At 33.7% G+C, this 14988-nt stretch overlaps 1 protein-coding gene across 4 annotated transcripts; it reads right to left on the bottom strand.

Moving 5' to 3' along the window:
- Nucleotide 1: 1 nt before the first annotated feature.
- LOC112045327 (PI-PLC X domain-containing protein 3) lies at nucleotides 2-12822 on the bottom strand. 4 transcript variants are annotated; one of them, XM_024081467.2, is made up of 7 exons: nucleotides 12665-12822; nucleotides 11054-11164; nucleotides 10629-10791; nucleotides 8875-9004; nucleotides 7858-8016; nucleotides 1806-2002; nucleotides 2-1065 (listed from the first exon to the last, which is right to left on the bottom strand). In XM_024081467.2, exons 1-7 carry the CDS (start codon nucleotides 12696-12698, stop codon nucleotides 834-836), a joined length of 1026 nt encoding a protein of 341 aa, XP_023937235.1. In that variant the 5' UTR covers nucleotides 12699-12822; the 3' UTR covers nucleotides 2-833. The 4 variants fall into 4 exon arrangements, with proteins under 4 accessions (XP_023937235.1, XP_023937237.1, XP_023937236.1 ...); XM_024081469.2 differs by lacking the exon at nucleotides 12665-12822 and adding an exon at nucleotides 11510-11689; XM_024081468.2 differs by lacking the exon at nucleotides 12665-12822 and adding an exon at nucleotides 11238-11377.
- Between the last annotated feature and the right edge of the window lie 2166 nt (nucleotides 12823-14988).

Here is a 14988-nt window from a genome sequence, read left to right as displayed (position 1 = left end):
GTTAACTACGTATCATTTTATTTTAAGGCACTTTTATTACAACATTTCCTTTGTACTATAAAACACGCAAAATAATAATAATAAAGTTTGTATAAAATAAAATAAAAAACAAAACATCATAAAGTAAATTGTAAAAGAATGATTATGCAGGTACAAGTTGTGTTCTCAGGCCTAAGATGCGTCAAGAGATAATGAGATAATAGGGTAGTTGACTCATATCAACGGAATGAAACATGGAATAAGGGTCCGATATATATCGATATTAATTAATAAAAGTTAAGGATTTCTTATAAAACTTAATTTAAAAATAATTTTTTTTTCAATTTTTCCAAACGTAAAAAAACTGACGTTCATTTGTGACGTCACAATGTTACTTGAAGTACTAAAAGTCAAACTAATTGTTAACTAAAATTTTGTCAAACGCTTCGTTTGGTAAAGGATTTGATAACATGACGTCATGAAACCGTTAAAATATATACCATCATGGCCGACAGCGTTTTGGTTCGTATTGTCAAAAAATATATAAAAAAAAAAAAAATTTTATGTAATCATATCAGAATACAAAATATAGTGGATACAAATAATTTGCAATAATATTTAAGCTTTATGCAATATTATTAAGGTTTACAAATTGCAATCAATATTGTAGTTATCTAGAGCATACATCTTTCATATATATTCATATAATAACCTCGAAACAAACATCAATGTCTAAGATTTGCTCTTTTTCACCCTACAACTATCATGTCTTTATCTCTTGGTGCATATCTCGGGCCTGTTGTGAACATACTTAACTAAGAGAGCAACATACTCATATAGATTTTTACTTAACCTTAACCATAGTTGTTTGTTATGGGATTTAAATTTCCTAATAGTTTCATATTAAGTTGAATGACTGATTTGGGGAACACGGCATCGTCCATTTCAATGAAATCCGCAATAATGACATTGACCGGTGTAGGCCCATCTCTGTCTACGGGCCTTCCAGGAGAGAACTCTGACAGTCTTGGATAGATTTCGTTTTTGACAGGTTTAGCACATCTCTGTCGTAAACTGGATATCCATCTGAAAAATTAGAACAATATACATAAACCAACTGACCCAGCAAACATTGTTATGTTTTATCGCTATTAAAAAATAGGGGTTGATCGTAGAAGGGTTACAATTTTAAGTTGTGTGTATCTTTCTATGCTAAATCATCTATACTTATAATAAATCTGTAGAGAGGTCAATTCTGTACAATAATTAATGATCGATAGTGATGCCAAAAATGCAATCAATAAAATTTTTGTCCGTCTGTTTGTCTGTGTGTTCGTTATAGTTCATAACGAAACTTGCTACAATACATTAACTTACCTGTTAGTTTACTCAAAATATATACACTAACTTACCCGTTAGTTTACTCTAGCGGTCCAGTGATGATTCGACCCCAGGGTCAGGTTATAAGATACTGGGTTTTTACACCATTCAACTACACAAAAAGGTATTTTTACGGAGCTCTTTAACCGACGAATACGATTACATCTATCTACAGATACAGTTGTATCTATAGAAACATCGATTCTACATTCTACATACATCGATACATCGATTCCACATACATCGATACATCGATTCTATATACATCGTTGATCATATTATACTTTCACAGAAAAGTAAAGTCTATAGAGGCAAGTTCTTATGTAATTAGTCTAAGGCTGATGATGATGACCATAGATTGAAAACGTTCATCGATACATTGCAACTATGTGAAGACCTGCAGGGAGCCACCAAGAAGAATTAAAAGAAATTATAAAAGAACTCACCTAAATATAATAAAGCCAGGTGTAGGTGTCAAAACGGCTTGATGCACGAAACCCATGTTGGGGTTACGTTTGACGTTTCTGAGGAACGTCAACAGACCCCGGATGGTGTCCTGCTGAGGCCAAGGAGATGGCAGCATCTGCGGCAACCAGAGCTCCCCAGTTGAAAGAACAGAAGAATGTCGGTACACAACAACCACCTGGAATTGATAAGAATAGGCAATTTTCATCTGTTTTTAATCGACTGCGTAAGAAGCGTAGTGTTTTCCGAGTGTTTGTATATGTGTGTGTTTATGTAGGTCCATTTCTTTTTTTTTTTTTTTTTTTTTTTTTTTTTTAATTTATTTGGTTAACCAACAACCTTACATTTCTTACAAGCTATATAATATTCTAATAACATAGGTAACAAGGCAAAATGTTTGGCCACTTATAGGTTAACACTACATGCTCTAAATAATAAGATTATCTTTATATTAATAATACTAATTAAAGTTAAAGTTAAACAGTTTTACAGCTATACATAGGTAAAAGAATATAAATACAAATTTAAAAGAAAAAAAAAACCGCATGCATTAAAATACGAGTACATTTAAATGAACAAAAAAAATAAAATATAAATTATAATGTAATATGATTAAAATAGATTAATAGCTATACGCATTTCCTTTTTGAAATTGGCTAGGGACCCATTATGAATGTCCAACATATAAAACTTATTGTATAATTTTGATATTCTTGAGATTGGCGAGTTTGCACCCATAACTGTTGATCGGCGGGGACCAAGAAGTAGGAAGTCTTTCCTTCTCGATATTCTCGGGCATCTTATAGGAACTTTAAAATTAAAACTTTGAAGAAGTGAGGGGCAATCGACTTTATTATTGAAGATTCTAAATAAGAATGTTAGGTCAAGTTTGTTTCTACGAGTTTCTAGGGAATCTATATTGAAAAAATTTAATCTCTCACTGTAACTCTTTAAACATTTGCCCCTCCCAGTCACAAAGGTGAGATGCCACAGGAAGCGCTTTTGAACTCGTTCAATCCTAAGAATATGAGTAGCATAATGAGGTCTCCAAGCTATACTACCATACTCCATAATACTTAGAACTAAAGATTTGTACAGTAACATTTTTGTGCTGGTCCTTGTAAATTCCTTGCCATTCCTTATAATGAATCCTAACATTTTAGATGCCTTACTAATAATACTATCGATGTGAGGTACAAAGGTTAAAGTACGGTCTACAATTACTCCTAGATCCTTAACCATGTGTACTTCATTTAGACAATTATTTTCTATGAAGTAAGTTGTGGGTACTAGAGTACGTTTTCGAGAGAATTTAATGTGAGTACATTTTTTAATGTTTAAACTAAGACTGTTTTCAGTGCACCATTGTATCAATTTATCTATATCGCGTTGAAGACAATTAGCATCTTCAACATTGTTAATTATTCTAATTATCTTTAAGTCGTCTGCGTACATAAAAGGCGTTGAATTGACAAAACAGTTAATGACGTCATTAATAAATACATTAAATAAAATGGGGCCTAAATGAGATCCCTGGGGAACACCAGATCTTATTGTTTTCAGAATGGAATTATATCCTCCTGCAACCACAAAAAAAGAACGTTCGGCTAGATATGACTTGAACCATTCCAAAAGTGGCCCAGATATACCATAAGCGCTTAATTTGTAAATTAATATGTTATGTGAAACTGAATCAAACGCTTTACTCAAATCCATATATATTGCATCTACCTGTTTATTTTTGTCAATAGCTTCAGAGAGAGTCTCAACAAATGTTGCTAGATTAGTGCTGGTGCCCCTTGATTTAACAAAACCATGCTGGCATTCGATCATATATTTTTGGAAATGACCTTGAATATACGGACATAGTAATGCTTCAAAGATTTTAGCAAATGTGGAAAGCAACGAAATCGGCCTATAGTTGGACACGTGGGTGTTATCCTCATTTTTAAAGATAGGTACTACTTTTGCAATTTTCCACGTTAAAGGGAAGACACCATCTGAAATTGATTTGTTGTATATCATTGTCAGCGGCTTTACTAAATTCCGAGCACATTTAAGTATGAAATGTGGTGAAACAATATCGGGCCCAGTGCCTTTTGAACTGTTAATACTTAATAACTTCTTTAATACATCATTTTCTGTAAACGATATGATCGAAAATGAATCGCAGTGCTTATACATTGAAATGAAATATTCTCTACTTATTAAACAGTCTTTAGATATCGTATCATATTGATGCTCATCCTTGTATACAGATTCGAAGTAAGTAGCGAACATGTTACATATTTCCAAACCATCAGATGACACAATGTCCCCATAACACATTGTAGCTGGATACGAACTGTCAGTGCCCCTCTTTCTTTTTATGTAGGAGAAAAAATAGGCTGAATTCTTACTAATAAGGTTTTCCATATTGGCCAAATATAATTGATAACAGATTTTTATTTCAAATTCACTACGTTCTCTAAGTATGTTAAACTCTATTTCATCTCTTGGATTTTTGTACATTTTAAATTTCATTCTGACTTTATTTTTTTCATTTAACATTTTAATGACACTACGACTATACCAAAAAGGGTAACGTTTATTTTTAGTTTTATATACGGGTACAAATTTATGTAGGGTAGTAGTAATAATATTATTTAATTCAATCACCATTTCATCCACACCATTACATTGTTTAAATAAATCATTCCAATCTACGGATTTCAAAAAGTTGTTAATAAGATCATAATTTGCTCTCCGGAAGTTGTACTTATTTATAGTAGAATTATTCGACATCATTTTTTTATCGTGAATGGCAATGTTTATATCCAAAGGGGGGTGGTAATCATCGATATTACACAAAGCATTATGAGACTTTAATACACTACAGTCAGATATATCAGAGAGGACGAGATCGAGAATTTTTCCTTTTACGTTAAACACAGAGTTGCGCTGCTGAAGGTTATTAATACATAGGAAATCATTTAATGCTTGCGCAGATAATGAGTTACAATTTTTTATTGCATTATTTTGATTATCCCAATCAATAAAGCTTATGTTAAAATCGCCGATGATACAACTAAGTCCTCCTAATCTATCCTTTAGACTATTGAATGAGTCGAAGAAAAGCTCTAACTTTTTTCTATCAAAAGGAGGTGGTAAGTATATTGCACAGATATTGAAACAATAACTGGATTTCTTGTTATGAAATTCCACCGAAACCCAAATATCTTCGTTATTACTTTCATATTGTTTTAGTCGCTTAGATTTAATAGAATTTTTAACAGCTATCAGGACTCCACCTCCATCCTTTTTGTGATTAGCAGATTCATTTCTATCGCGCCTATAGACCGTATACCTACCATCAAAAAGTTCTGAGCTTAATATATAGTCCTTGAGCCAAGTTTCTGATAAAACAATTATGTCAAAATTAGTACTAATAACACTACTATAAAAACTGTTTGTCTTGGTACGCAGCCCGCGTACATTCTGGTAATAAATACTTAAGAAATCGTATTTAGTAAATTTAAGTTCCAATACATTTCAAACCCTTAATATAAAATAAAACTAAACTATAAAATATTATTTAGCGACTCGAAATCTCGAATCAGTCTGTACTCCGAATTCACATTCTTTCTGACGAATATTCGCCCATTGCGAATCCATGTGAATGAATAACCCTTTTCTTTTGCTCGGACGCGGGTGGCAGCATGCAGTTCCTTATTAAAAGATGATAAATGTTCCATAACATATATAGGCTTATGTTCACCAGAGAAGCCGAAATGAGACGAATTTAGTTTGTCAGGAGTTTTCTTCATTTTATTAAATTGTACTATTGAAGCCAAAACTTTGTCGCGCGTCAAAGGTGAATTGAATTGGACAATAACAGATCTGGGTCTCGGACTTTCCCTGTTCTTCTTAGCTATTCTAGTGCAGTTTAAAATGTATTCCTCCTTAACATCAATTCCAATCACGTCATTTAACTTTTGAACAACTTCCAAAAGATTTTCGTTTCTTTTTTCAGGTAGACATTGTATTTCTATGTTACTGGCTCGGGTGCTTTGTTCCAGAACGTTTAATTGATGAGTCAGCTCCTTAATTTTTGATTGAGATTTGATATTCTCACGTTTCACTTCTGCAATAGTCTCAGATGCTGCCTTAAAATCTTTCATAACATCCTCGTATTGAGCGCTTAAAAATCCCACAGAGTCTTTAATTGCCTGCATTTCACTCTTGATATCCCTAAGCTCATTGCTTAAAAGAGTGCACAGGGATTTATTCATTAATGATAAGTTCTCACTCATCAAGGACTTTAATTCCTCTCGAATAATTTCCCTTACTTCATCGCCAGTTATAGCAGATTCGACCGGTTCTTGTGGAGACGACAAAGCAATGCGTTTTTTACAACGACTTATAGTAATTTTGTTGCCCTCTGAACGAACTGGAGTATCGTCGTTTCTGCCAGTTTTGACCCCACTACACAATGGACATTTCCATTTATCACGATTGCTTTTTCTTAGTGAAGTGGCTTCTGCTTTATTTGTTGGTTGAAGGCAGAGTATATGATAGTGAGTAGAACATTCGTAACACTTAATACAGTCATCATCTGTGTTGGCATTATTGATGTCACAACAACCCCATATAACCGGATCAGACATTTTTCATTACAAAGTTTTAACGATACACAAAAAAAAAAAAAAGAAAAAATAAATAAAATAAAAAAAAGAATAAAAAGGAAAAAAAAAAAAAAAAAAATTATGATTCGCGGTTTGATCTCTGGTTCACTTCAGTATGTCTCACTATTGTTACCACTACGCCATGGATATTGTTGATCACAGCGACAAAAATAAAAGTCTGGCGAGAATAACAGTTTGTCCTCAAAGCAGTGCTTTTATGTTAAGTGACCGATGCGACAATTTGTTATCCAAATACCCACTTGTAAATCAAAACGTCGATCACTAGATTTAATGTTTAATGCTACTTTTAAACACTTTTATGCACTAATTCAATACAACTACGTTAGACAAACAGTGTCCCAGGATGTTGTACACATTTATATATCTGCAAAACTGCTAAACACCAATTGAAATTAAAAACAATCTAAGAGATACTGTAGTAACCGGCGCTCGGTAGCCGAGCGTCGGACCATGCCATGGGAACTTAGAAGAACGTGAAATCTTTATGAAGCAGCGCCATCTACATCCAAGATTTAAGATTCCAGGATAGTAAATACAATTACATAGATGTGTACGTACTAGAATGTTTTTAGAGATTAAACCCGTGTAAGTACGGAAAAAAAACCGAAAAAAAGAATTATTTATCCTTTTAATTTTGACGCGTAATAGAAAGAATGTGTTTGTATTTCTAAAGCAAAGGGATTATTAAAGAAAAACAGTAAGTGTACATTAATTTCAACGATTTTCCACATAGTCATTTGGCCTAGTGGTGCATAACAAAGATACAATATAATAATCCTGAGTTCGAGCCCGGGGGGGTAACAAAGGAAACCTTTTTGTCTTTTTTTTTTGTTTTTCTCAATTAGTTTCTTCAACTATTACAAAATCAAAAATGTCTCTCCTTTACAAAAAATATGCATTATTCTTTTTTTACTTTTTACTATACTAAAAATACCGTATCTAGTCACTAGATGGCGCTATCACATTCGTTCCGAAAAAAGTTCGAGTAGCCTATCTATTTCCAATAATACACTGTAATCTTTGCGTCGGACGAACTGACTGAACTCTTTGTCACGCCCTACAGCCTAAAAATTACTACAGCCTATTAGTAGATCCAGATTATCCCCTACAATACCACAACTTTACCTTTTTATATTATTATATTTAGTACCTATATGTTGCCATTTTAAACAGCTATGCAAACGTGGGTTGTCACAATTATCAAAATTATCAAAAGATACTTCTTTTGGTTGCCTGAAATTGTTAACGTGGAAATTTAGGTCTCTTTTCAAATGGAATAATAGCGATTGTCTATTAATAACAGGACAAATTAAATAAAAACTTGTAAAAAGGTTAGAATAAAAGTTACCTGTTGTTGTAATCTATGTAGAGTATTTAGAGTTACATCATTTAAATCAGGCTGCCTCGGAACTAGTTTGGGACCAAACAAGTTGAGAATATATCTGATGAGTTTCTGATGGTCATCTGGAGTGAACCCGTAGAAATGTTGGAAATCCAATATGACTACCTAAAATCAAATAATAACAGAGGCTTTAATCAGAAGTATTTGTGTAATTGTCCTTTTGGAAAAAGGCCTTCAATCTTTTCAGCTGTTCACAATTGCCTTGAAATATCAACACATTTAAAAAAAAAAACAACTGTTAAGTTTCTTGTCGGCTCTCAGCAGAACTTGCATATCGCACTGGTGGTAGAATCTTTACAAATAGTCAACTGGCATTCCAAAAGTGCTTATAAACTGAGCCTATTTGAAATAAATGTTTATTTTTTTTTATTTTAAAATTTCTATTAAGGTGACAACCAAAAACCATCATCATGATCATTGTCAGGTGATGAACTTTCAAAGACAAAGGTCCTAAGGCGGCCCTAACATTGGCTTTCTGACGACAGAATCGCCAGTCCAGCATCTTGGGACTCCAATGCACTTCAATGCTTTTCGAAATACGTGTCCGGCCGACTATCCCATCGATATTCAGTCGTGCGACTTGTTGCGCTATATTGAGGAAATCAGTTCTTCCGCGGATCTTCTAGTTTCTGAATCATCACAAAATTCTCTTATAGCTTGGGCATAACTCTCTGTGATGCAACTAATTCGTCACACCAAACATTTTGGTAACTATAAATAATTAATTAATAATATGTTTTAATCTGATCATCACATCAGTCGGTAGGACATATGATGTTATTTTTCAAACAAAAAATAATTTTCAAAATTGGTTATAAAATTAAAGTTACAAACATTAAAAAAAAGAACATACGCGAGTTGAAACTCCTCCTATTTTGAAGTCGGTTAAAAATATGGCTAATGATGAAATAAGATTTTCAGTAAAATTTCATGATCATTGAACTTTTGAATGGTATAACTGACCTCATGTGGATGCTGCTCGACAAACTCCTTTACTTGGTTCAGTGGTTGAGATATTTCACCTGCATACATGCCATGAGTGAAAAAGAACTGATCAGCGCCTGTCTTAGTTGCCAACCTCAAGTCAAGATACCTGCAATAATATAATGTTTTATATTAAAAATGGTATTGTAGGGGGTAATCTCTGGATTTACTGAACCAATGTTGAAAATTCTTTTAACACTAGAAAGTCATGTTATTTGTTAGTGTCACAGGTTATATTTTATCCCTATATTCTCACAGGAATTGACACTACACAGATGAGACCAGGAGCTATAAAAACCTACAAATGAAACAAGCAGGTTACTGGTTTAGTCAAAGGTTAACAGAATTAATAAAGATTTGTAATTAGATTTGTTTATCCTTATAATGAAGTAATTGATGAATATAAAACCTAAAAAAAACAATTCACAGTAAAAAAAAATACTAATGTGAAGATATAGCAAAAAATGTAATAACATTACCATACATATGGTTTCAAATCAGAAACTAACATGCTTTACAGAGTCATGCTTACTTCTCATATAAATATGCAATCACCACAATAGGCTCAATAGCCCAATGGTAAGAACAATAGGACTCATCACTGAGGGGTGTTGGTTCGATCCCCGCCCTGTTGGTCTATTGTAGTACCTACCTACTACTAATACAGTCTTTCCTGACTGATTGGAGGGGTATGGGAATATTGGTCAATGGTCATATCTAAAAGATATGGCAAATATTCTTTAAAAGAAATACCAAGCTAAGTATAATGAACAAGCAGTCGCGCGGTTTCACCCGCGTGGTTCCCGCTCCCATAGGAATACTACGTATAAATATAGCCCATAGCATTTGGGGATAAGCTTCCCAACTGTGAAGGAATATTTCAAAACACTTCAATAGTTTCAGTCTATTCAATGCAAACTATAAATTTTTTTCTCTATATGCTATTAGTATAGATATAGTACATATACAATAAATTATACTTAATATACATGTTTTGTCTGTTCATTGTAATTTTTTTTTTAATAATTTTTAACTTAGTAGTTATAAGTTACTAGCCGACCCTGTCAAGCATCGCTTTGACTTATGTACATTTCTTCCCTATCCTACACCTACGCCTACCCAACCCTAGTTCTACGCTACTACTACGCTACCCTTACCCTACCTCTACCATACCCCTATGGTACCTCTTCCCCAAAATAAACGCTACCCTACCCTACCTTTAAGTATTATTACGAATTGTTTCTATGGGAGTATAGAAAAGTTGTTGTTCTTAGACTTTTTTTTTTAATTTGTAATTTTATATTACACAAACTTTGCCCTAACAATAACAAATACATAAAACCAAGAATCATCTAATTTTGGTGGTTTGAAAGTTATGGGCGTACATACATTTCAAATTATCCATTTTTATTTAGATAGATTACTCTTAGATAGATATTTGAAGTTGTTCAAATACATGTTTGATTGTTTGGTACTTTATTTACTGATATCATCTCTATATAACACTCCTACATCAAATTAGTAATAAACTGCAATTAACTTAATAGAGATACATATTAAATGAAAAATATGGATGAACAAGAATAGATATAATAGAGTGAGTGATTTTATTAATTTTTGTTTTTATCATTTGAGTTCATAAGCCACAAAGTTCTTGCTTTTATTTTTTGTGATTTTTCTCATTGTGATCTATATTTTTCATTTAGCCTGTATTTATACAGTGAATGAAGTACCTAATGCCAATGAGAAGTTGCTGTAAGGCATCAATTGCCTGTGTTATTGTCCACCGTAAAATCGTACCTTGGAATAATGGGTACAGTCTCTTTAGTACAGGCTCTGCATCAGGAGCTAGGCTACTGTTCCTTGTTATGCCATATGTCATTGAATCATGACTGCCTGAAATTTACAATATAGAAACCTTATTATTTACCTCCTAACAGAGACAGTGCAAGACACAAAGAAAGCCACTAAGTAATGTAGAAGTTTCAAACTCTTTTAAAGTAAAACTTTATTATGTACACTTGTCCTTGGATAGTAATCTGTTGAATGTATTACAAAATGTGTGATTGGGCTTGACAAACAGACATTGAGCATAAAACAGAGCTAAAGAAGTTTTACTTCAGTTGTGTAGTCTTAAACACAACAACTATTTACTTACCTGGTATTGCTAAATATATGAGAGGAATATTCCTGAGTGGTTCTGGCAGATCTCTCATCCAGTTTTCAAGATCAATATGTTGTGCTGAGACGTTGTCACTCATTATTGCACCTGAAACCAACAGTTTTACGCCTCGAATCACTTTGTTAATTTAAATTTTATCAATCCACGAAATTAAAATCACCTTTAATAATTTTATTTCACTTAAAGTTCAAATTTTACCTACGATTATTTTTGTAAGAAGATCGCTTTGCAGTCGATTTAAGTTACTACGTTACGAGTAGATACAAACAAAGGGCTTTGTGTTACTGAGTCGTGAACGCATTTTTCCATTCATTAGTGTATAACGTCATCATAATGCAGCATGCTAAAGCTGGTTCTAAGGTCGACGGTCCTTCGTTTTAATAGTATCATATAAATATATCTAGTGGATTACAAAATGTATGTTAGAATTACCTGTTAATTTATTCTACAAAACGTAGATGTTATCCTACGTGTAATTGCTTTAACCTCACGTACTCTTTTGTTAAGTTTAAATTGTTATTCTTTCAAATACTTTTAATGTTTATCAATATTTTTCATTCATAAAATTAATTTAAACTAATTAAAAAGAAACCAAACTCCAAAGGCTAAAGTTAAAAATAGCAAAAGCAAACGCAAAAAAATGTAAACAAAGTCGGACGTGAGAGGCACAGATAAGAAAACTATAATTGTCAAATATATGTCATATCTGTCAAACCATCACAGAGGATTAATAGTGTTTGAAAGAGGATTCATGTCTGATGAAATGCCATTCTACTCGTTATTTTTCCAATAATTATGACCTCAGCGGAATCACCGGGGGTTTTAAGCGAGCACAGAAATATCACCTGTTGGGCCCGAAGGCTGAAGGCCTAAGAGACTGCTATTTACAAACAGAATTGACTTTTAACACTTGAGATTCACATATAATAACTGGGCTTGTAGACTGTCCGCCATGCATTCAACCTTAGCAATATTTTCGAACGCGGGACGTAGAGGCGGTCACATTAGAAGTGGAGTAGCTAGACCGGTTCAGGTGTGAAAGATCGCTTGGCCTTAGAAAGGTATGTGCGTTGGCTTGAGCTGACTCGGTCTATTTTCCGCCATGGCGGAAGCGGCGCTTGTACCTCTGTGTCTAGTGTGGTCCCTTAAGAGTTATGGAGTCATAACTGGGTCATTATAGGTATTAATTAATATATCTCGTAGGTTTGCCAGGGGAAGGCCTACTGAAGACAGGATCCTCCTAGTACGCAAACACTTATAGCTTCGCTGACGTGAACGTTACGATTTATAGATGCTACGAGAACTCGGTCTTAGGTGCCAAATTCTTTAGGTAGGTAGGTACTAGGTACCTATTTGGGGCGTCCGATACGTTGGACCTACCCATTCGAAAATCGCTAACAGACTTTCTATCTATCTTCAAAATTAAATCTAGAAACTTAATTTATTATTTATTTTTTAATGACTGTTAAAAAAAGTTAGTTTGTGGCACTTATTTACGTAACAATAAGTATGTATCTCACAGCACTCAAATATTTCTGACACCAGCACCATAAATTCAGAATAAGTTTAAATTAATCGCTTACCAACCTATGATGAAGATAAAAATTATTTGAATTTTCATATTTTATTATTAAATCCACTTGTTATTTTCCTTGTGCCACTTGTATTACTGATAAGTTATCTCGTCTGAGCAAAATAAATTCTAGTAATAAGTAACTGGTAAGATCTGACCCGAGATGTAACTTAGAATGAGTAGCGTGCAATACAGTACGAATTATCGAGATTAATGAATGCAAAAAGTTTAAGGATGTTATTGTTCGCGATTGCTTTGTTTACCAACTTGGTAACAACTGATGCAGGACATATTTTTGGCGATTGGGTGAAAGGATAGTTTCGCATTTTTTTCAGCTATTCTCATTTGACCTTGTTTTTTGTCTAAGTTGTCAAATCATCGCTATAATGAGTTCATTATCAACCTATATTCGGCTTTCTGCTGAGCACAAGTCTCATCTCAGAAGAGGCGATAGGCCCAGAGCCCAGGCCACCAAGCTGGCCCAATTGACAGATAATGCGGATTGGTAGACTTCACACACGTAGAGAATTAAGAAAATTCTCAATTCAGGATGTTTTTCCTTCACGGGTTGAGACACGTGATATTTAATTTCTTAAAATGCTCATAACTGAAAGTTGGAGGTGCATGCCCCGGACTGGATTTGAACCTGCGCCTACGGAATTGGAGGTCAGATTGGTCATAACCACTGGGCTATCACGGCTCATGGTGATAATAAGGTGAATATGGTATTCACTTAAAATAGAGCAGTTTAATCAGGTCAGCAATGGTCACCTAAGTAAAATATATATTCCAGGTTCTGGATTCCCATGTGGCTTTGGGTATTGATATACGATGGTCGGGATATTGAGATTTTCTTTCTTCCAAATTAGTAGAAATCTGAAGTTGTGAATTTGGTGATGATACAGCCCCGAGAAGTCCTTGCCTCAAAAAGAACGGTAAGTCCCGGTTATTAGAATAAACATCTGCGGGGGACTAGCGATATTAAAGACTCACAGAGAAGCATTACTACCGTGCGGCCCCACCGACCTACTTTGGAGCAAAATGGTTGTTCTAAATCTAAAGGAGAAAAGAGTCTGTTCCATGTCCCGATAACGATGAACCGCATAGAACTTCCGTTTCGCATGAAATATGTTCCCGTGATAAGATTAATCATAAAGTTTTCATAGTAGGTACTTTTTGTTATAAAACTTGTTTCTGAACAATACCATCATATACCCACCAAGTGACTGAAACAGCGTAGTGAATCTTGGCTCCAAACCATCTTATTTTACTAGTAGACTGCAGACCCCGCGTGTTTCACCCGGTTAGTTCCCTTTCCCATAGAATAAAATATAGCCTATACCGCCCGGGGATAGTGTAGCTTCTTAACAGTGAAAGAATTTTCCAAATTGGTTCAGAAGTTTCCTATTCAATGCAAACAAATAATCAAATCTTTCCAAAAATAGGTTGCAATTTTATTTTGCTTCAAATACTGCAGAGCCACGCAATTTTTAGACATTGGAGGTCGCATTTGTTTGACCTTAATGTTAAAGTAATTATATGCAATTATATAGTAATTGAAGTAGGTATGTACTTATGTTATAGATGTACAGTTCAATACAATATTATATCAATATTAGGTATATAATATAACACATTTTAGGTTTAATACAAAATCACGTTTAAGCACAGAAAACATATGTACAAGTTAAGTTCTCATTATCGTTATTGTATCTACCTATCTATATGTATTAACACTACACAACTAAACTAGCTATTGTAAATCTTTCATGAAAATGAAAAACTCCATGGAAATCTATTCAATGATGACTCCATTACTCAATACTCATCCATTATCCTATAGGTAAACAGGCAGTCAACAAATATAATAATTTAAGTCAACAAAAATAATTTAAGAAAGGTCTCGGGTTCGATCTCTATAGGTAGGCTATTGCTATATCTACCCTTATGCACAAGTAGAAGAGTAGAAAAGAGGAATATTAGTCAAATCAAACATAAAATATATTGTATTCTAAAAATAATATCCAATTACTATTAAATATTAATTAACTATCAAATATCAATAAATAAATAATAATAATTCAATAGGATCTATTGAAAATATTAATTAGGTTTACTTCTCTCCTTGGTCGTATTCGTCAATATGTCGTGTCGGTACTCCAAACCTTTCGTCACAGTAAAACTGGCCTGTAGCACCCTGTAGCCATACGTCAATTGTCTTAAAAAATGTATTGGAATGACTGATCCGATCGATAACTTGATCACGTGACCTGTGGCTAACGAATGTCATTCCCATATTATTTCAAAATCTCGAAGCATTTACGATTGTAGAAAGAGA

This window comes from Bicyclus anynana, chromosome 19 (assembly GCF_947172395.1).
Source record: "Bicyclus anynana chromosome 19, ilBicAnyn1.1, whole genome shotgun sequence".
Lineage (NCBI taxonomy): Eukaryota > Metazoa > Arthropoda > Insecta > Lepidoptera > Nymphalidae > Bicyclus > Bicyclus anynana.
The sequence above is the reverse complement of the archived record's forward strand: the minus strand, read 5'-3'. Positions and strand labels throughout refer to the sequence as shown.